This window comes from Cotesia typhae, unplaced genomic scaffold (genome assembly GCF_013202065.1).
Source record: "Cotesia typhae breed Kobodo isofemale line unplaced genomic scaffold, CoteBio_Ctyphae scaffold_45, whole genome shotgun sequence".
NCBI classification, from domain to species: Eukaryota; Metazoa; Arthropoda; class Insecta; order Hymenoptera; family Braconidae; genus Cotesia; species Cotesia typhae.
In genome coordinates, this window is record NW_027423777.1 from 1,231,568 (window position 1) to 1,254,346 (window position 22,779).

A 22,779-nucleotide genomic window follows, 5' to 3' on the forward strand; every position below is an offset into this window, starting at 1 on the left:
TTTACTTAGTTAGGGATGTGAAGACTTTTGAAAAGTCTTATTCAGAGTTATAAAGACTTTTCAAGAGTTTTTTCAGAGAATTATTTGCACAAGGGGTTGCTCGGGACAAAGGAGTAGACGAACACGATCCGGTGATAAATAATATCCTTCGAAAACTCATGACGTTGGCACTGTTACTGGAAGAAAATATCTGCAATGCATTCGCTGCTATACTGGGAACGATTCACAAGAACATGCCTAATCGTTTGGATAGCTTTATTACATATTTAAAAGAAAACTGGATCATGAACATGGCAACTGATGGGATTGATTTATTCGATGATGTTCATACTATCCATGATGTATCTAATATTCATTTGAGGATGTTTCAAAATAAATTGAACGAACCTAATCCTAGTTTCTGGAAATTTTTAGGTAAAATTAGTTTTATTGACAATGTAATCTTAACTGATCAAATGTAATTGATTGTTTTGTATCATTTCCAGAATTTATCGGAACGCATTTGTCAAAAATGGTAAAAGACTGCCAAAAGATTTTTGATGAACCAGATGGTCGGTTAATCATTAATTTTAGTCCTCAGATTAATGCTTCTATAAATAAAAATGGGACAAGTGTTACTTCAGAAATGAAGAAACTAGGGAAACTGTTTATTGAAGATAAAATTAGTTATATGGAATTTGTAGAACGTGGACTGGTGGTATTGCAAGAATTCTACGATGACATGTTTTTCGACAACTATATTATGCCCGAAGAGTTAGCAGTTTTTTGTAGTGATTTAGTTCCGTTTCGTGAGTATGATTTATTTGTCTAAAGAAAACAGTTTTTGTTATCATTTACTTGATAATACGCATTTATAATGGTAAACATTTTTTATAGTTTTACTTGATACTTCCCTTCTTCCTCAAAGAATGAACAATCCGGAAGCTGATGATGGTGAAAACAATGATCCTGAAAATAAAAAGAAGAGAAGCAACTTTCTTCTCAATCAGATGGAAAAAATAATTAATGAACTTAGACAATCTGATATAAGTCCTGAAGTGATCAATGGTATTCATACTTTATAATAGTTTAATTTATTATTATTTATTATGTATTAATTCATATGACAATAATTTCATTTTAAAGGAAATCAAAAATACAGTGCCAAATGCCGTAAATGTACTATCCGACTGGTAACTACAATTAATTTACCTTGTAAGCATGCTGAGCTGTGTCACATCTGCAACTTGCGACGAAAGGATTACGCTTGTTCAATATGCAAGGAATTTGTAACAAGAATGGAAAGAGTCTTCTTACCGGCAGACGCGGAAGGTAATTGGAATTACATATTGTGTTTAAAATTTTTTATTTCTTGAGTTAAAAATTAAAAGAAAATAAGTCGAAGGTCTGACAATAATTATTTTTACTCTACTTATGCAGGTGAAGGTTACAATCTCAACTGTGAAATTTGTTTCATGAAGCCTGTTAATATTATGTGGACAACCTGTAATCATGGGCTTTCATGTCGAAGATGTGCAGTTGAAGTTGTAACAAGGAAAACAAACACATTAACGACGAAAACAGAGCTTAAATGTCCCCACTGTAACCAAAATGCGGAAGGATTCATAGAATTTGAATTAGGTTTTCTATAGCCATAATCACTACAATACACCTATGTGATTGCCATTCAAACTATATTTATTACTACTACTGCTAATTTTACTGTCATTATTTTGATCATTTTTATTCTAATGTTTTAAGATTATGACTAATATTTTTTTAATTGTTTTAATAAATTAATTTTAATCATAAGCTTACTTAATTTAACTTAATTTACTTAATTTAGTATTAACAATATAGTTCTTATAAAAATCACTATTTTTTGTATTTCTTATATTAATTAACAGTGTGACAATAATACAAGTACATAAATAAAATTATAACATGTGAAGTTGTAGTATTGAATACAAATCACTGCTTCCGTATAATTTGTTAATTTTCTGATACAAATTTAATAAAAAAAATGTCGATCATTAAAAAAATCCCTTACTCGGATATTATTTAAAAAGCAAACAGAGATTTTTTTAATCAATTTATGCACGAAAATTAATTGTTTATTTATTCTTTAGGATTTAATCTTGTAATATTTTCAGTATAATGGGCTACATTTTTTTAAGGAAGCTTATTCCAATATATATTTGAATTAAAAATTAAACATTGGCATACTATTGGTGATGGACCTTCACCTTCATAAAATTCAAATAAAAATATATAATGTATAAACTCTTATTCATTACCATTAGAAATTTATTTTATTGTCTGTAAGTAGTTGTAAGTCGATAATAAAGATTATTCCTTATAGTTCGAGTAAATTTTCGGATAGTGTCCAATCGAGAATTGATTTTTCTAAACATTACAAAACGGAAAATAAAACTTTCTATTTATATATTATTACGGATTTTGTCATTTCCACGGAGGCTAGATATAAGGAGGACGATCGACATAGGTAAATGTACAGTTAGTGCGTCCGGAAAACTGAGGATAGATCATTTTCAAAAAGAAGCCGCTAGGGCGTCACTACGTTCGCTAATGTCCGGATCATGGCGTCCGTTTGTTATTGTTTATTAATAACACCAAATTGACATTCAGTTAGTTAATTAGTTTTTTAATTAATAATCAAAGTGATAATAGTTTAAAATGGTAAATAAATGTATAGTTGATGGGTGTTTGAGTGGCCGGATAAAAGATCGTAATAAAAATTAAAATTAAATAGTCGAAACACGTCTTTATTTATTGTGCCACAGGTAATATAACCTAACTTAGTATTTTTGTAAGAAATAATTTTTATACTAATTAAATTTATATTAATTAAATGATTATAAAAAAATTTTACCTATAGAAATTAAAGGAAATTATAAGTGCTCTTTTTTTCAAAATATATTTTTTTAAATAATTTATGTTACAAGAGTCCCAAAATTTTTATATCAGTAGATTTTAGTATCATTTTTGATCAAATTAAAAAGAAATTGTAAAAAGGTATAACGTAATTTTTTTCTTCTTAGAATTAGTTTTAAAAAATTGCATCGTTACCATTTTTTTGGAGCTAACGTTTTACTCAAAGTAACTTATCAAAATTATTTCCAAATATAACTTCATGTCAATTTTTTGTTTGTTTATTCAAGTGTCCAGACTTGTTAAAATTGTGGTACTGTGGATTAAAGCAAGATCTCACCCCAAAAAAAGATTATGTCTGTGAATTACATTTTAATGATCAAGATATTATTAAAACTGATAAAATATTATTGACTACTGGAATTTATGAAGAATTACCTCGAAAAAGATACTCGCTAAAGCCTGATGCTATTCCGACGTTGAATCCGAACCGTGTAAACAAAGCTTGCAACAATGAAAATAACGAAGCTCAGTATATGCAATGCCATTTATTAATTACAAATGACCATAAAACTAACTCACCACAAAACCAAGAACCAATAATTAGTAATGATCTCATAAACATAATTAATTGTGAGTCACCAAAACGCATTGACGTATTTGAAAATTTTGAAGAAAATGATAATTGTGAGAACGAAATGCAGGTAAGAAAAATTAAAATTTCGAATTATTACTCTGCAACTTAAGATAAAAGCACAAACAATTAGGAGGCCTAATTACTCTTGTTTGTTAGAATATTTATTTAAGTACTTGAGATATTGAGAAAGTGAAGCTCCCTGCCTTCGTGGAGCAAAAAAATAGTATACACTCTACGGGAAGTAATAAAGCCTCAGATCACATATTTGTCAACCTCGGCTTCGCCTCGGCCGACAATTACATGTGATCTGAGACATTTCTTACTTTTCTTCCGTAGGTGTGTAATATACTATTATAAATAATAAGAAACATTCACTATAAAAATTATCAAGTTTACTCGAATTTATTATAGCAGTGTATGAGAGTTAAATTTGAAAAATATTGTTATAAAACAAATAGTCTTTCGAAAAGAAATTATTAATTATTTTTTTTTCATATTCACGTTCTTTTCTCTATTCAATTCTTTAAAACAAAAGTAAATGAAATAATTAAAGAATCATGTTATAAGATATTTCAATAAGTCAAACAATCTGAATTATGAATATGTTAAAAAAGTTAAGTCTTTAGACATGTCTCTTATATCGTCTCCTATAAATTTAGAACTATTATTACAAAAAAATAATCATTAATTTTTGTTTATTTAATCATTTCAAGCCACGTGAGTTATCTACTCCTGAATTACGTCTTGAGAAATGTTCTTTATTAACAATTATCAACGTGTTGAAATTCAATGCTTTGCCACAAAATTGGAGTTGGACAATAGATTTAGTTAATCCAAAAATATAGTTTTATGTCATTTAGATAAAGTATCCATGAATTTAAAATTTCGTATAAAAATAAGTGAAGACTTCAATATATCAGTAAGAATTTTTAGATCTTGTAATTTATTTTTTCACAGTATAAACATAAAGTTCCGAACGTTGGTTGCTAACGAATGTTCAAATTTCTTCGAAGCGAACATTACACAGAAATATATCAGTTCTCAAAGTTATTTTCTCGATTTTTTCGCGTATTTTTGAAGATTTTGATAGAATAGCTTTCAAGAATTTTGAAAATTCATAAGAATCTAATGTTCGAACGTCAGTTTTTTTTTTTTGTGGTAATGTTAACATTATACTTTTGATTAGTTACTTAACTTGAAAACGCAAGAGTCGGTAGAATTCAATACCAATTTTTCCCAAATATCTGATTTTTGGGAGTTTTTGAAGGAATTGGAAAACTGTGAGTTATGTGAAGGGACTGGATTACTTTTCCATTTTTGGCTACGGACATTAATTTTTTGTTATTAATAAATTTAAAAATTTGCTATCGATTTTCCATGTTTAAAAAATCGATTACCAAACTTAATAATTATTGTGTATCTTAAGTACGGAGCACATTAGTATACTCTACAATTGCCTAAAAATGATAATTCTAAGGTTTTTTATTACTTGTTAAATGAACTTTACTAGTATCATTTCTCATTAATAATAGATGTTCATCGGCGTGTTCTGGTGTGTCATTGCCTGACGAACAATATAAGAAACAAATGAATCTTTTTCGATGCTTTGCTTGTCGGCAATTGAGACGGAAATTGCAAAATCGATCGTACAAAGTCAAACCCGACATTAAAAGTTCGTACACTGACTTGAAGTACCAGGAGAGCCTGAAAACTAAACAAATTCAGCGCCTCAAACGTAAAGTAGGTATTTACTTATTTATCGTTTCTTCATGTATACTTGATTATTTACAGGTTGTGAGTGTTTAAGATCAATATTCTTTTATTTTTTTCAATAAACTTAAAAGTTTGATACAATGCTCGTTACATTACATTATCATTTCGTCAATACGGTTTAGTTTGTGAATACAAATTTAATCAACTACAATCTGAGAACTTAAATTAAATCACCTGTAAATGCCTATTTAACTATTTAACCCTTTACAGAATGAATCACTCATCAAAATTATAGAAACGCAACGACTTAATTGTATGGCAATTAAAGATGAAGCTCTAAGAGCGGAAATTTCTATTTTGCCTCCCGTGCAACAACTAGCAATTCGTGCTTGTTTTAATGCAGTAAAAGCTAAAAATGCCAAACAACGAAGATATACGGTTGAGTGGGTTTATGAATGTTTGCTACTTGGTATAAAAATGCTGCGGTATATGAACGACTCAGAGAACGTCAAATCCTCCCTCTTCCCTGCAAAGACACCCTTAACAAATATATCCAGAAGTTGGATAGCGCTTTTGGTTTCCCTAAAGCCATATTCGACACTCTTCGTATTAAAAGTTCACGTATGGAACCACATGAAAAACGGGGTATCCATGCACCATTCCTGTCACACTTTACTACTAACTGCAAATCTTAAAAATGCAAATCTTAAAAACGCAACCATTTTAACTATATCTAACAACTCTACTTAGCTATCGAGTATGATTATATTAACAAATCCGAGCGCATAAGTTTTTAGCTGAAAAAGTAATTCGTATTTGATATTTTTAAATAACTCTTTAAAAGCTTCATTAACTTTTAACAGTAGCTGGCTATTATTGTTAGACTACATCTGATTCACATTTATTTCATTCTAACAATTTTTTATTTTTTCTCCTAGGTACCTTTTTAATAGATGAAGTAGCTTTAAGTGAAGCCGTGAAGCTAAATCGGAGAACTATGCAGCTTGATGGTTTTGTAGACTTGGGGGCACATACTCCGGAAAATTTAATCAACAGTCGGGCTGATCATGCCTTAGTCTTCATGTACCAACCTTTTCAGGGTAACTGGGTGCAAGTAGTTGGTAGCTTCCTGAGCAGAAATTCTGTCACGAGTGCCATTCTTCACAAATTACTCATTGAATGCATCGTATTACTGGAGAATGCTGGGTTTTATGTTGATGTCGTTACTTCTGATGCAGCTCAATGGAACAGAGGAGCATGGACACTTTTCGGTGTCAAAGATGGACAATGTAGCTGTGATCATCCATGCAATTTTGACCGCAGACTTTGGTTTATTTCGGATTTTCCACACTTAATAAAATGTTTCAGGAACAAAATTATGAAACGATTGTTTTTTTGGGTAAGCTTCTCTTATAATATGATTTTTAACACCAGTGTACTGTTATTCACGATTGAATTTTCAATTTAGTTAGCATTGGAATGAATATATTCATAGGTGACCTATTTAATTTTACAACTATCAAATTTTTCAATGATTGTATTTAATTATTTATGAAAATGTTATTTATTTTTAGACTCCAGATGGTTTTGTAAGAAAAAGTCATTAGGAAGCTTTATTATTGCATGAAATTTATCTGAAAGCCAATCTAAAAATAGCTTATCAACTAACTCCCCAGCATTTAAATCCAGAAGGATATCAAAAGATGAATGTCCCGTTGGCTTATCAGGTAATTATAATTATAAAGCTGCGAGAGTAAGTTAAAATGAATTTAAGATTATCATTAACATCGAGGTAACTGGCCTAATATTTATCTTTAATTTCTAACAATTCATATTATAAATAGCTGATTCAGTTAAAATAAATAATAAGATGTATTTATTCTTATTTTGATAAAAATTAATTTTTATAAATTTTCAATCATAACAACTGCTTATCTAATTTTAATGAGAAAAATTAAAACTTTTTGTTTTTAGCTTTTTTCGAAAAATATACAAGTTGCAATGGCGACTTATAAGAACGCTACTCCTGAGCTCAGTGATTGCGATCCAACAGTGGTTTTTATTAAAAGAGTAAATGATTTAATTGAAGCCATGAGTTCACGTACTCCTTTGAATGCTTTACGTTTAAATGATAATTGTCCCCGAAAAAGGTAATTTTTAATATATACATTAGGTCTTTTGATAGCTTCATACAATTTTTTTCGCAATAATAAAGCGAAAATTATAGTTCTAAACGGAGAACCATTGTCAACATAAAACCATCATTATACCATGTGTACATGATCACATATTATAACCAATATTGGAAAATATTTATAAAGTATATATATGTAAGTATATAACTATAAAAATAATTTAAGACACTCCAATCTTATCATGACATTATTCCTACTAATGTTTGCACATAATCCAGTCTCGCAAGTTTACTTACATTTTCAATATGAAACTTATTAAACGAAACTTCAAATGATAGTCAAATTCAATGAATTTGAGTTTATTAGTTGCGGAAGTTCCTAATCTTTATCATAGCTGATATTCTCTTGGACTATGTATCCTATTTTCTGAAACATGCATTTTTCTAGAGTAATTTCTACTACCATAAGATAGAGGATAAATAAGTAATGCTATTTATTTTTGCTAGGTAATAAGTGATTTTATTGATTATCTGAAGATTTGGGAAGCCAAAGCTAATGAAGAAAGAGAACTTTATAAAAAGAAGAAGAAAGGCAAAAACAAAAATCAAAAAATGAAAATGAAGTTGATGATAAATTTTTTTCGCAATTACTCCTAGTACTCTTACTGGATTAAAAATTACGTTACAGGCTACTTTAGAGCTAAGTGAATTTTTGCAAAAAGAATGTAATTTTGAGTACTTGATGACATCGCGGCTTAATCAAGATCAATTAGAAGTATGTATTAATCGTTGGATTTTATCAAATGAATAATTAAAAATTGTTATAGTAAATATTCTTTTTTTTTTAATATTTGAATCTTATTTAATTTATAGAAGTTCTTCGGTATAATGCGGAGTGTTTGTCGTTGCAACGATCATCCGGATACAATCCTTTTCGGGCAAGTTTTTCGATTATTGTGTTCATATTCATTAGTCACGCCGCCGAAAGGGTCCAATGTCACAGCTGGTGAATTACTACAATCTTTAATGCAGTCCAAAGATTCTCTGGCTACAGCTAATGCATTAAAAAAATTGGCTGAATGAAATTGACGCTATTGTTGAAAATGGTATTTCTAGTAATAATTATTCGTCTAGTGATGATAATAATAATACATTTTCTCATCCAAATACCTCTGTGGCTAAAAACCCTTTGAAAGCTTGTTAGACGAAGATAGTGATGACGATAATGATGATACTATACCGTCATTTATTAGAAAACCATTCGAAAGTTTATTAGACGAAGATAGTGAGGATGATATAGAGGACGATGATGATTTGTATCACGATAATCATTATCCGTTCGAAAATTTAACTGAGGTTGACGATTCTTCTACTGAAAACAACATTAATCATCATAATCAAAATAAAATTAATATTGATTCAAATGAAAACTTTTACAAAGTGAAAATGATTGGGAAGGAAGTAATAGTTTTCGTGATGACCAGCATTACCATCATGATTATGATGTTGTTTCCACCAGTGATGGTATAGTTGCTTATATTGCTGGATATGTTGCGAGAAAATTTCAGCGAATGACTTCTTGCTGTGAATGTATTGAAACATTACGCTCTGCGAATTCCTCTGAACGTGATCGGGTCATATAATTAATGAGCAATGGTGGATTAATTTTTCCCAGTGAAAATTTATTCAGACTAATTAAAAATTGGAACAAATAGTTTTAACCGTAGTTGGTACTAAAACTGTTAAAATAAATACTATGCACCAAGTGCTAGAGAAAATAGCAAAAGCTAAATGCCTCCCCATCCTAGGATGTGATGAACACAAAAAGGAGCTTACGGCTAAAATATTGAATAATTTTGTAATTATGAGAGGTAATTTTTAGCTAATCTTATCAACCGAACTCTTAACGAACGAAAGATGATGGCCAAGAAACATCGTAAAATTTCTAAACTAGCTTAACTTATTAAACTCTTCAGTAATATTCTACTTTCAACATATATACGCTTATTAATTAAGAATAAAATTACCTAAACTATTTGAATACTTTATTATTATTATTATTATTATTATTATTATTATTATTACTATTACTATTATTATTATCCCAATTCGCAACTAAAAATGAAATTTTAATGTTTTCTTTTGATAAATGTGATTGTACATTGCATTCCGCGTCATTTATTTAAAAACCTGACATTAGAGACACTTGCGCACTCTAGTGGTGAAAGATCTGTCCTCCAATTTTCGGACGCTTGTAATACATTACGATCGTCCTCCTTATATCTAGCCTCCGTGGTCATTTCGGTAAAATATTTTTCTGAACAATAGTCTTATAGAAATTGTCAATATAATTTTCGGATAATGTCCAATCGGAAATTTGTCTCTTCTAAATATAATAAAACGGAAAATTTAATTTTCTGTAGGTGGCGATGCGGTTGCTGTAATTTCGGTTAAATGACCATTCGCGAAAATTTCTTTTATACGACACGAGACCCAGCCCAACTAAATAACATTTTGTTGAAAATACGCCTTAAAATTTATTACACTGAAGTTGACAATTATTAAAAATTGTTTTGGAACGTTATAGCAATTGAATTATTAAAAAAAAAATTAATTAAAATGTTTCATATGTGAAAATTAATAAAAATTACAACTGAAAATTTTTAGAAGCATTTTTTTATTGTAATTAATTTGTTAAAAAAATTTTTTAAATTGACAGCTAACCCCTAACGTTAGGAAGTACTTCAGTATTATTAAAATTTTTATAACTAAATTCTTTTAAATTGATCTAAAAATTTATTTTATAAGATGATAATAATTACAAACAAACTATGATATGGTAATTGAGAGATATCTGATAATTTTTTTTCAAATAAATTGTGGTATAAAAAATTTATTTAAAAAATTCCATCTTGAGAAATTCTGAAAAATTATTAATGAGATATTTTTTTAATAATTTTCTATGCTTAGTTTATTTTTTAATGATACTGATTTTCATGAATTTAGCAGACATCTAACAGTTTTTTAGATTTTTGTAACAATTAAATTGAATCAACAAAATTGAATGAAAAAATTCAAGTAGAAAAAGAAAAAAGTTATAGTGGCGAATTTTTTAAAAATTCGTTTTATAATAGTTAATCTTTTATAAAAATTTGAAAAATTTTTAATTGTCTTTTTCTGCAAACTTAAAAAAAATTTTTTTTTCTGCAATAAAAATTACATTAATTAAATTAAATATCTCATGATATTAAACTTAAAAGCCACTTAACCATTTTTTAATTTTTTTTGACAAACAAATTTGTTCAAAAAAATTATTTTTAAAAAATTACATTTTTAATTTTGTAAAATTTCTACATGTTAATTATTTTTTGATGACATTAAAGTTAGCTGTCACTTGGCAATTTTTTTATTTTCTGCAACAAAAAAATTTGTTCCAAAAAATTATTTTTAAAAAATTGCATTTGTAGTTTTTTTAAATTTCTAAATGTCGATTTTTTTCATACATTTTTTTTTCATTTGCTACAACAATTCTTAAAATTATCAACTATCTGTTAAGTTAATTTTCATTTATAAATTTTTAAATTTGTTGCATTTAATGAATTTAACGCGGCAACTCTTTGATGGGAATTGTAAGACTCGTTGTTACCGACGTAATTTCAACAACACTTATTGTTGTTGTAGAGCGCCACTGCAAAATAATAACAACAGTAATAAGAATATTTTCATAACTTACAAGATACAACATGCAGAGTTCTGCTGAGCTCAGTGATGACTTAACATTGATAGCCGTTGTGTTGAAATTGAAGAAAGACATTATAATAGACTGATTGTTTTTAAAGTTATTAAAGTATTTATATCCACATGACAGCTATATTTAAATATTTAATTATTTATTGAACATTAATATAAAAAACTAAAAATGGGACCACCAAAACGTGTCAAGAAAGAAGGTAATTTTAAATTATTTATTATTAAACTAATATTAGATTATTTTTAGTGATTGATAGAATAATGAAAACACTTAAAATTTTAAATAGATCGGGCGAAGTCAAAAAAACGCAAAGAAGAGGAAGATTTTCTTGATGATGAATTCGGTGATAGTATTGATACTGATGGTATACCAGATGCTGCCAAAAATGATGCTGAAAAAGTGGATCAAAATACAGCAGAGGATGAATTTGGTGCTAAAGATTACCGGGAACAGATGATTTTAAAGCCAGACAACGCACTGAGACCTCTATGGGTTGTATGTACTTTTTCTATTTTTTTAATTTATAATTAAACATTTTATTGTTATCAATTAGGTTTGTCATCGGTTTGGGTTATCTGGACATTCTAGTTTATTATTTTTTAGATATTTGATGTGTTAATAGAATATCATTGTCATTGAAAATAATAAAATTATGACTAGTTATTTTTAATTTACAGGCACCAAATGGTCATATTTTTCTGGAATCATTTTCACCAGTTTATAGACACGCTCATGATTTTTTGATTGCGATATCAGAGCCTGTTTGTCGTCCTGAACATATTCATGAGGTAAATTTTATAATTTTTTTTTTTCCTAATAATTACTAACACTTATATGATACTGTAATTAAGAAATATCTGATAATTTCTAGAAATTTTTTAACTAATAAATTAACCCTAAAAAAATTTGTTTAAAAAATTCCATCTTTAGTCAATCTCTGAAAAAATGATACTGAAGTGAACTGACAACTGTAAATTTTTTAAATTCTTGTAACAAATCAATTACAATAATAAAAATGCTTTTTAAAATTTCCACTAATTAATTTTTTTTTATTTTCACAGGTGGAATTTTTTAATCAATTTTATTGCTATAAAATTCTAAAAAAATTTCTAATGTCTGTCAACTTCAGTGTCATTTAAAAAATTATAAATGCAATTTTTTCTAGATAATTTTCTACGCCTTGTTTGTTTTAAAAAAAAAATCAAAAAAATTGTTGAGTAGCTGTCAATTTTAATTTCATATACTTGAGTGATTCTCTGTAAAGACGTCTTAAAACTGTACAAAATTGTCCGACTCGATGATTTTTGATTTTATTAGAAAAAAAAATTAACAAGGGCTACAAAACTATAAGTTTAATGATAATAAGTACACAGCCGATTAAATTTTTGTTTTTTCGATATTTGTGTATCTTTTGCCAATTGTAAATTTAACCTTTATTGTATTAAATTAACACAAAAAAGTGTTAAATATTTAACATAAAAATCTTTAACACAAAATTTTTTGACGCATTGACGCAAAATTTTTTACTGTGCACATATCAATATAAACTGACTTTGATCTGGGCACGCATCTGTAAGCTCCTTAGTTTTTATTTATAAGATCAGCAAGCGAATATTTTTCGTGAATAAATTTTTCTTAATTATTATTGATCAATAAATTTATACTTTTTTCATAAAAAAATTTTTTTTTGTTTCAGTACAAATTAACAGCTTATTCACTATACGCTGCCGTAAGTGTTGGATTGCAAACTCACGATATAATTGAGTACCTAAAAAGATTAAGCAAAACAAGTATTCCTGATGGTATAGTTGAATTCATACAACTATGTACCTTATCATACGGTAAAGTAAGTATTAAAACAATCTACTTACTTTATATTATTAAAATAATTACAGCTGTTATCTTTAATTTATTTTTTTTCAGGTAAAATTAGTTTTAAAGCACAATAAGTATTTTGTGGAATCCCCATTTCCAGATGTACTTCAAAAATTACTGAAAGACCCAGTGATTCAAGAATGTCGCTTGCGTAAAAAAGTCGAAGATACCGAAAAAGATGGTTTGATAACCAACGTACAAATCAAAGTAGCAGCAATGCAGTTTGGCGCTAAACCACTGGTAGTTCAGCCTGCAACTAGTGGCACGACTCCTGCTGAAAATCCGAAACCAGAAGGAGAAGTAGCTCCTGTACCTGAAGATATTACAACATTTCTTGAAAAAATGGACAAAGAAGATGAAGATGACGAAGATCCACAGCTGAAAATAGTCAGTTTTGAAGTTAATCAAGAAAAAATAGAAATCATACAGAAACGTTGTATTGAATTAGAGTATCCTTTATTAGCTGAATATGATTTTCGTAATGATACTGTGAATCCTGATATCAATATTGACTTGAAACCATCCGCAGTACTGCGCCCGTATCAGGAAAAAAGTTTGCGTAAAATGTTTGGTAATGGACGTGCTCGCTCTGGTGTTATTGTATTACCGTGCGGTGCTGGTAAAAGTTTAGTTGGTGTCACAGCATGTTGCACGGTACGTAAACGCGCCCTTGTACTTTGCAATTCTGGTGTATCAGTTGAACAATGGAAGCAACAGTTCAAAATGTGGTCGACTGCTGATGATTCTATGATATGTCGTTTTACTAGTGAAGCCAAAGATAAGCCGATGGGTTGTGGAATATTAATAACAACCTATTCGATGATAACACACTCGCAAAAACGGTCATGGGAAGCTGAGCAGACGATGAAGTGGTTGCAGGAACAAGAGTGGGGTATTATGGTCTTGGATGAAGTACATACAATTCCAGCCAAAATGTTTCGACGAGTATTGACCATTGTACAGTCGCATTGTAAATTAGGTTTGACTGCTACATTATTGCGTGAAGATGATAAGATTGCAGATCTGAATTTCTTGATCGGTCCCAAACTGTATGAAGCTAATTGGTTGGAATTACAAAAACGTGGATTTATTGCGCGAGTGCAGTGTGCTGAGGTTTGGTGTCCTATGACTCCAGAATTCTATCGTGAATATTTAGGCCATAAAATGAGCAAAAAAATGTTGCTGTATGTAATGAACCCCAATAAATTTCGCGCTTGTCAATATCTAATGCGTTATCATGAGAGACGTGGTGACAAAACCATTGTTTTTTCGGACAATGTATTCGCATTGATACATTACGCTAAAACTTTAAACAGACCATTTATTTACGGTCCAACTAATCAAAGTGAACGGATCAATATTCTACAGAATTTTAAATATAATACTAACATAAATACAATATTTGTCAGTAAGGTTGCAGATACCTCATTTGATTTGCCGGAAGCAAATGTTTTAATACAAATTTCAGCGCACGGAGGATCTAGAAGACAAGAAGCGCAACGTTTAGGACGTATTTTAAGAGCCAAAAAAGGTGCTATTGCTGAAGATTATAATGCGTTCTTTTATACATTAGTATCTCAAGACACCGTTGAAATGAATTACTCGAGAAAACGTCAACGGTTTCTTGTTAACCAAGGATATGCATACAAAGTTATTACTAAATTGTCAGGAATGGACCAAGAGCCAGATATGTTTTATAATACCAAAGAAGATCAGGGTACATTATTGCAAAAAGTTTTGTTAGCTAATGATTCAGATGCCGATGAAGAGAAGATTCCGGGTGAAGGTTCTCGGCCGGTAAGTTATTCTTACTACTGTTTTGAATTTTATAATGTTGTTTTAAATTTAATTATGTAATAGTAAAAAAAATTAACGAGTAATAATGTCGATTGTTTTTTTTTTTCTTTTTATAGACTATGAGAAGAGCTGGAAATTTATCATCGATGTCTGGAGCAGACGATGCAGTTTACTATGAATTCAAAAAACCATCATCTTCTACGGCGAAACATCCATTGTTTAAAAAGTTTAGGTCGTAATTTTCATAATGAGGATCAATTTTTTTTACTGTTAATACAATAAAGTTCTTAAAATGTATCTGATTTATTTTGACGAATAAATTTGATACTCAGCGAACTAAAGATGGAAATTTTAAATAAATGATAGTCAGTAATAAATTTACGCTAAAGTCCAGGCCTTCACAGGTGTAGAGCAGCATAATTTTTCGGCGAAAAAATGTAAATAATAATGCAGAGTGTGCATTTTGATCGGATAGGGTCTAAGGTAACCCCGTCAATGAGGATTTAAATTACAGTGTAAACTCTATATAACGACACTGAAAGGACCGTGTATTTTATGACGTTATAGAGAGTTGTCGTTAAATGGAGAGCTGTCCGCCATTGCACCCGAGCTCACGAAGGGCAATTCCAATTCTCTAGTTAACTATTGCAATCTACTATTGTTTTTGAGTTTACATGATAGAGGAGCCATGATTGTGGAGTCCCAATGCCAACAAGACTACTGTAATAGCGCCCTGTACTCATAGTTTAGTCAACAAGTGCCTTTTAGGTCAAAATTTTTTCGAAGAGTCCGAAAAATATGATTGAGGTGTCATTCGATTCGTTATCACATGTAGAAAGTTTTTGAACAATTTGAAGATGCGCTTGCAAAAATTACAAAAGTTATAAACAAATAACTAAAAAAAAAAAGGGGGGTTTAGTTTTTTGCTTATATTTCAAAAACTATTTGAGATATACAAAATTTGAAAAAAGTTCCAAAAAGAGGAGAAAGCATCGCTAATATATCGAGAAGAGCTGAGTGCCTGGCATCTTCGTTATTAGGTTAACGTTAGCGAGCCACCTATTAGCTAGGCCCTCTACCTCTTTCGTTAGCTCAGTTTTACCAGCACCGATAGATTGCAGTACTGGGACTCCTTGGGTCCGAAATTATGTTTCAGGAAGTTACTGTGGGGACATTACGGTCCATCCTACGGAGCCTACTTTATATTGGAGGATGCCAGCGATGCAAGGGCAATGTTAGTGGTAAAGGACCCTCTTACTTTGACACGTTGACTTCCATCAAAGTGAGAGGTCTTCAGATGTTATTTGACCCATACGGTCACATCCCCGGGCCTCGCAGTGGTCCTCTGTGGTTGACAACAAAGAGATCCTCCTTCTAGCGCAGCTAATGTGCCGATAGGGCTCTGCATCAGATTCGAATAAATTATCGGGTCCCTCATATTTTCATTTTATAATGAAGTGAGCGCCATTTTTAACTTGTTCGAAAACAGTCCACAGATCACCACCATGTGGCTGACAATGTTATGCACGTAAATATTATTGTGAAAAAATAAAAATAATACTAATTCAAAATAATCGTGGGATATGCTCGCCTGCTATAACATCTGTATACTAATCGCATCACAAACATTGGCTGTACTAGACTCCCCAAGGGCAGCTAGTACGTGCAACTCAGTAACGAAAAAAAGAAAAAATAAAAACAGATTGACAAATGAGTTGTTCTATTAAAAAATTAATTTTTTTTTGCTTAATAAAAATCTCGTAGATTCATCTCTAATAAAACAATTTTTTTGATGAAAATCACTTCTTTTTTTTTTTCTACGAAGATGTGATTTAACTAGTAAATACTCTTTCCTGTACTCAGTTGCTTCGGTAGCGCAGTAGGCAGCGCGTAAGTCTCATAATCTTAAGGTCGTGAGTTCGATCCTCACCCGGAGCATTATTTTTGTGAAAATTTGCAAAATTTTGAACTTTGAAAGTTAAAAATGACTTTTTAACTAGTTTGGCTCCAAAAAATCTCACATATTAACATGAAGTATTGCATATTTGTCTTGAACTAGGCCAAAAATCTTTTCATTTCAAAAGTAATTGGTTATTAACTTAAATAACTATCCAATTCTATAAATTATCTTGTATTAGAAAAAGAAATGCCCATTGTATGGACCTCAGATACTTTTGACAATAACTTTGTCCTCGAATTCATTTCATACTTAAAATAATTTCACCAGCACACAAAAAATATAGTTGTTTGTACAGTTTTTTTGTCAGGGCACTGTGAAAATCATACTTGATCTGGGTCCAAAAAAATTCTTTCCTGAAAATCTTGGAGACTATAGCGAAGAACAAGGAGAACGATTTCATCAAGACATAAGTGAAATAGAGGGTAGGTATCAAGGAAATTGGAATGTCAGCATGATGGTAGATTTTCGCTGGATGCTAAAAAGATAAATACTAGAAGAAAACAGAAAACGTAGGAGAAACCACTACGGAGGTCATTTGAAGATCAAAGAGTTCGATACAAACGAAGGACAGTCTGAAATTCAAAAATATGGTTTCCTACCTTCTTCTTACATGTTGTTGTTTACAGATTTACAAATTTTGTCAATTTTTCAATTCGAAGATCATATTCCATCCATGGAAATTGGATCGCTGTAATTGCAGTTTTGCCCAATTTTTGGGGTTTTTTGCATTTTACTTAAATTTGGAGGGTGACCGGTCTAAACGGACTTCGCAAATTTGGATTTAGCGGGTCGAAATACATCTCCGTAGGTGGGTCCGGCCATCCCTGCAACTTCCCGCTACTTTCGTAATTAAGCGCTCGAAATTGCACTTATTATGTTTTTGAGCTCTTCAAACTCAAAAATCTAATTTTTGTGTAGTTTTGAGCTCTCCGAGCTCAAAAGTTTGATAGGAGTTTAATAAATCACTATTTTGCACGACTCATGATGCGAAGCATCAGAGAGTGCTTTACGATCGAAAAATTTTTTTCGCCTCATTTTGGCGGCTATTTTTATTATTATAGCCTTGTTAGTTCACGGAATCAAGATATTTTGCATACTATTGTCGAGATAATTTAATGGAGATTAATTCCATACTTTTTAAAAATTGATTTACTGCAATAGAATTTGAAAAAAACACCAAAATAGGTCAAAAAATTTTCCTGTCCATCATGTGTGAACCCGGAAACACTGTAACTTATGAAAAAATCCATTATTTGAGTTAAATTTTTTTTTTTTTTAATTCTAATCGACGATTGTAGGTCACTGAATGCGAATGATTAATTAATTCAGTGTCGTTTAATTGCAATTAATAAAAAACGAAAACTACAAGACTGTATATTTATATATATCCATGTAAAATTAACATGGATGGTGATATATCTATATCTATAGATATTATATACATTTTATTCCACCAGGGGCGCCTGTGCATCACTTTCCTAGTACAGCTGTTATTTAAAAATTTTTTTTCTTTTTATTTTGTACGACATGTGTTTTTTTTCGTTATTTTCGTTATTTATTGACAAATAATTGGATAGCTTTTTTTTTTTATTTTTTTTTTATATTTCATAATTAAATGAGCATTATGAGTCGTGCACTTTTGGATTTTCTAAACTTTTTTTAATTTTCAAACCGCAATTACTTTTGAATGAATGAACCGATTTTCACGCGGTTAGCGGCATTCGACGCAGTTATTCAAATTCTATGATATACTTTCCAACACAAATTGATTATACCGGAAATTTCGGTGTAATCCGAAAAAAACACTTTTTGTCGATTTTTTTCGTCAACGATAACTCACCGAACGAATCAACCGATTTTGACCGGCTTGGTAGTGATCGACGTGGTTTTTCGATGTTAAGAGCTGATTATTTTTTGGAATTGATCGGTCATCAAGCCGTTTAAAAGTTAGTTAAAAAAAAACCACATTTGAAAAAATATTTTTTTGTAGCTTTTTTGAGATTTCTGAAAATCTACCGGTCCGAATCGGTCCAAACTATATTCAAAATCTAAGTTCAGTCAAGCCCTTTCGACTGGCGTCAACCGCGATAGAATCGGTCAAGCCGCTCAAAAGTTATGAAAGGTTTACATACATCCACACACACACACACACACACACACACATACATACATACATACATACAGACAGCATCGCGGGAGTAGTCAGGGAAGCTTCCTGAGACCTTAAAACGTCGGGATCTGATGAAAACTCGATTTTGGCAAAACGGGGTGAAAACAATAAATTCCCGATTTTTGAAAATCTTCGATTTTCTTAGCGGGAAGTTAAAAAGATAAAAATATGACACCATAGAAATGTAAAGGTGAAAATCTCACAAGTTTATTTTCTTCTTTTTTTACATTCGTTAGGATTTTTTTTCATCCAGTACTTATGACCGGTATGGTTCGATCTAATCCCAAGCATAGCTGATTTCGAAAAGACATCTCTCATTACAAAAGGAGAGTAACCAGCAATATAATCATCATTGAGTGGATTATTTTTCATCCTAGCTAATTTTGATACTCGTTGATCTGGTACAGGTTGGTCAGCAGAAAGAATGGGGTTGACTGCGTGTTTACCACCTTTTGGTGTCGGCAATGAGAATCTTTTTCCACGCACCGGCAATTGTTTCTTATAATTGATGTGAATATGTTCAACACCGTTTTCGTCTACGGAAACCGCGACTTTTTTTAACGTCTTCAATCCGCAATTAGGACAGAAAACCAAATCCATACGGCTTGTTTTCTTATAGCAAGCATGACAACGGAAGATGAAAGTTCTCAGTTGTTTGATAACTCGTCCATCAAGAGCCGCAACATGCATGCCCATCTGCATTAGTACATTTTGCATTGCAAAATCTGTTGTCATACATGCTACTTTCACCGGTTCCTCTGATAATGTGTCTGCGTCCATCATCTTTTTGGCTTTAACAATATTACTAGGAGTTATCCAACCAGCTTCATCACTGTCTTCATCTTCATCCTCATCCTTATCATCATCATTAGAATCATCATCTTCGGCAGACTGATTTTCAACAGGAGCTAGAATGTCATCAACAGTGTGATTCTCATCATCCAATTTAATTTCTTCAGCATTGCAATCCAAATTTTTAAATTTCTCAGCCAGATCTGCTGGATCTATTTGTTCTAAATCTGAAATATTTTTTGAATCATCTCCATTTAAGACAGATAATTCTGACTTGACTCGATCATCCTTGTTAATGGAATTAATTTGATCAACTAAAGTTTGATATTTGTCATCATCATCATCATCATCATTAGTATCATTATCATCATCATCATTTTCATCTTCACTGTCATCACTATTTTCACCATCTTTAGGATTTAAAAACCCAGCGATACATTTAGGATGAGCTAAAGGCTCTGATTTTTCTAACGGAAGTGTTTTAGCAGTAGTTGGAGCCGATTTGATGTCATCTTTACCAATTTTTTCAATATGCAATTGCAATGTGAGTGCAATAACTTTAATATCTGTCGAAGATAAACTTTTATAATCTCCAGTTTTCTTCGCGAATTCAGTCACTAAAAAAAAAAAGAATAATTACATTTAGAATTTAATTTCACAGCATGTTTTTAGTAAAAAATTACCTGTTTTAACGTGTTCAGGATCAACATCTTTAATTTGAAGATCGTAGGGAAGGACAATCAATCTTCGAAGTTGCCTTTTACTTTTGACTTCTGCTGTAACACTTTCTTCAGTAATTACATTAACTGCTACTTCCTGTAACGAATAATAATTAATATAAATATATATCAAAGATAATGGTAATAGATACAATCTACAAGAAGACATCAACAGATTATTTAGATAGTGTGAACTAAATAAAGAGACTAAAAAATGAATGTTAAGAAGTGTGCATTATAGTTGAGTAAAAGAAAATTAAAAAAATTGTGAAAGGAGAACTAAATTTAATGTTATAGCAACAATATCAAATACTGTAAAGTAAATATTATCTACAAACGTCCACGTTTGTCTTAGTTTTTAAGATGTGTAAATGTAAATACTTAGACTTAAGGCATAACTTATGTTTATTTAGGTTTTTTAATAAAAATTTTTTACCTGAGAAAATAAAACAATAACTCAAACATGTAAAAATCATATAAATTTATAACAAACAATATTTGATAAAATTAAGCAAAACTCGCGAGGAATTGTAAACGTATTATTCATATAATTAATAAATATTATACATTTAATTACAATAGCACTTACAATCATACAATTGCAAGAACTGATGTACAAATTTAAATATGTCAATAAATATTTTTAATATAAAAAATGTTTTAGTGATAAGTTTAAAGGTTTAGACAGAAAATTAGTGAAGCAATCAACAGTCATTTTATAAGTCGCATAGCAACGAGAATAAATTGTTACATGTTTTTTTTAGTTCTATTTAGTTATAAATGATTTTAATTTTGTGATATTATCTTAATATCGTTTATTCTGACCATTCATTTATTTATTTATCAGTTACCTTTAAATATTAATGATGCTGTAATCAAAAGACATTTTACAACTTTTCAGATTGTTATAACAATTAAATTATTATGAAAAAATTTAGTAAAAGAATTCCACATGTAGAAATTAAAAAAACTTATGTGTACAAATTTTCAAAAGTATTTTTTTTATCATAATTGATTTGTTACAAAAATTTAAGAAGTTGTCAAATGTTGGCTGATCTCAGTTTCATAAACATTATATTTAATAAATAATGTAAAATTGCCTAATGGCGTAAATAAATAAATAAATAAATTGTCTTCTATCAATCACGAGGTAAACTCTTAACCTCGAAACTGAAAAAACAAATTCGTACAAAAAAAAAACTATTTACTAAATTATTACCTGCAGCGGTACATTTTTGATAAATGCACTAGTATCAACAATTAAATGCTCAACTTTATTAGTGGAAAACATTTTTATATAATTTTATAAAATCAATACGTGTTTTACAATTAATATGCGTTGATTTTGTCCGTTTTGTGTTTATTAATTTATACACTACTGTACTTATAACTATTGTTATTATTTTTGTATTAAGACTTATTTTCATCGAAGCGACCTCATCGAATACGCTTGCGCTGATTTAAAAAATTATAATACTGTTAGCCGTCAGCTGTCAATTTAAAAAATTTTTTTAACAAATCAGTTACAATAAAAAAATGCTTCTAAAAATTGTCACTTGTAATTTTTATTACGATGTGACTATTCATACAGTAAACGGATGAATTACAAATAATTATTTTTCCGGCTATAAGAATAATTTTTTTTTTTTTTATTTTAAAAACTTAATGTTTAATTATTGAATTTTTATTTAAAAAATTACATTTTTAATTTCTAACAGAACAACAATTTTTTTTTAGTGCATTTTTTTATAATTAATGCTGATGGTCTTGTATTTTGAAATGAAAAAAAAAAAATTGATTTCTGAAATTAAAAAATTGATTTAAATGAGAAGGTCAGTAAAAACAACGTATTTTAATTATAATCGTATTTCGGTAAGTATCAAGTTTAACTTATTTATAAGAAGTATTTTAGTAACAAACAAATTTTTTTTTTTTGTTGAAGAACAATTATTATAACACTAAAAATATAATTTACAATTATTCAATCCACTTTTATAATTTAGATGCAAATCCTAAATTCATGCGCGCGCAAATTCAAATTCTAGTAAATAACTATAAATATGTATAATTCATCCGTATACTAAAATTAAAAATAATTGTCTACGGAAAAATAATTTTATTGTATTCACCCGTTTACTGTATGAATGAAGCCAATCTTTCAATCAATTTTCACATGTGAAACTTTTTAATTAAATTTTTTTTATAATAATTTAATTGCTATAAAATTCTAAAAGAATTTTTAATATTTGTCAACTTCAGTGTCATAAAAAATTTAGTGTCTAAAAAAAATTACATATTAAAAGAAATCAAATCATGAATTCAAAGAACAACAATGAACGCAAATTAAAAACAAATAATTT

The 22,779-nt window shown here is 29.8% G+C and overlaps 3 protein-coding genes and 1 non-coding gene across 8 annotated transcripts; 3 read left to right on the forward strand and 1 right to left on the reverse strand.

Moving 5' to 3' along the window:
- The first annotated feature begins 84 nt into the window (after positions 1-84).
- LOC141536864 (uncharacterized) lies at positions 85-7,387 on the forward strand. Of its 5 annotated transcripts, XM_074257640.1 has the most exons (9): positions 85-788; positions 877-1,047; positions 1,126-1,311; positions 1,420-2,783; positions 3,162-3,575; positions 4,222-4,427; positions 4,695-4,788; positions 5,041-5,248; positions 6,160-6,447. In XM_074257640.1, exons 1-4 carry the CDS (start codon positions 512-514, stop codon positions 1,629-1,631), a joined length of 846 nt encoding a protein of 281 aa, XP_074113741.1. In that variant the 5' UTR covers positions 85-511; the 3' UTR covers positions 1,632-2,783; positions 3,162-3,575; positions 4,222-4,427; positions 4,695-4,788; positions 5,041-5,248; positions 6,160-6,447. The 5 variants fall into 5 exon arrangements, 4 of the variants coding, with proteins under 4 accessions (XP_074113741.1, XP_074113742.1, XP_074113740.1 ...); XM_074257641.1 differs by lacking the exon at positions 4,695-4,788; XM_074257639.1 differs by lacking the exons at positions 4,222-4,427; positions 4,695-4,788.
- A 3,695-nt stretch (positions 7,388-11,082) lies between these two features.
- Positions 11,083-16,128, forward strand: Hay (ATP-dependent DNA helicase hay). The gene is made up of 6 exons (XM_074257655.1): positions 11,083-11,305; positions 11,393-11,601; positions 11,784-11,894; positions 12,803-12,952; positions 13,030-14,778; positions 14,895-16,128. Exons 1-6 carry the CDS (start codon positions 11,275-11,277, stop codon positions 15,015-15,017), a joined length of 2,373 nt encoding a protein of 790 aa, XP_074113756.1. The 5' UTR covers positions 11,083-11,274; the 3' UTR covers positions 15,018-16,128.
- Positions 16,129-16,643: 515 nt separating this feature from the next.
- Trnam-cau (transfer RNA methionine (anticodon CAU)) lies at positions 16,644-16,716 on the forward strand. The gene has a single exon. It is a non-coding gene; the product is annotated as a tRNA-Met (tRNA).
- Positions 16,717-19,093: 2,377 nt separating this feature from the next.
- On the reverse strand, positions 19,094-21,797 carry LOC141536981 (RNA-binding protein NOB1). Its single transcript, XM_074257818.1, has 3 exons — positions 21,639-21,797; positions 20,384-20,516; positions 19,094-20,317 (listed from the first exon to the last, which is right to left on the reverse strand). Exons 1-3 carry the CDS (start codon positions 21,708-21,710, stop codon positions 19,116-19,118), a joined length of 1,407 nt encoding a protein of 468 aa, XP_074113919.1. The 5' UTR covers positions 21,711-21,797; the 3' UTR covers positions 19,094-19,115.
- Positions 21,798-22,779: the final 982 nt, after the last annotated feature.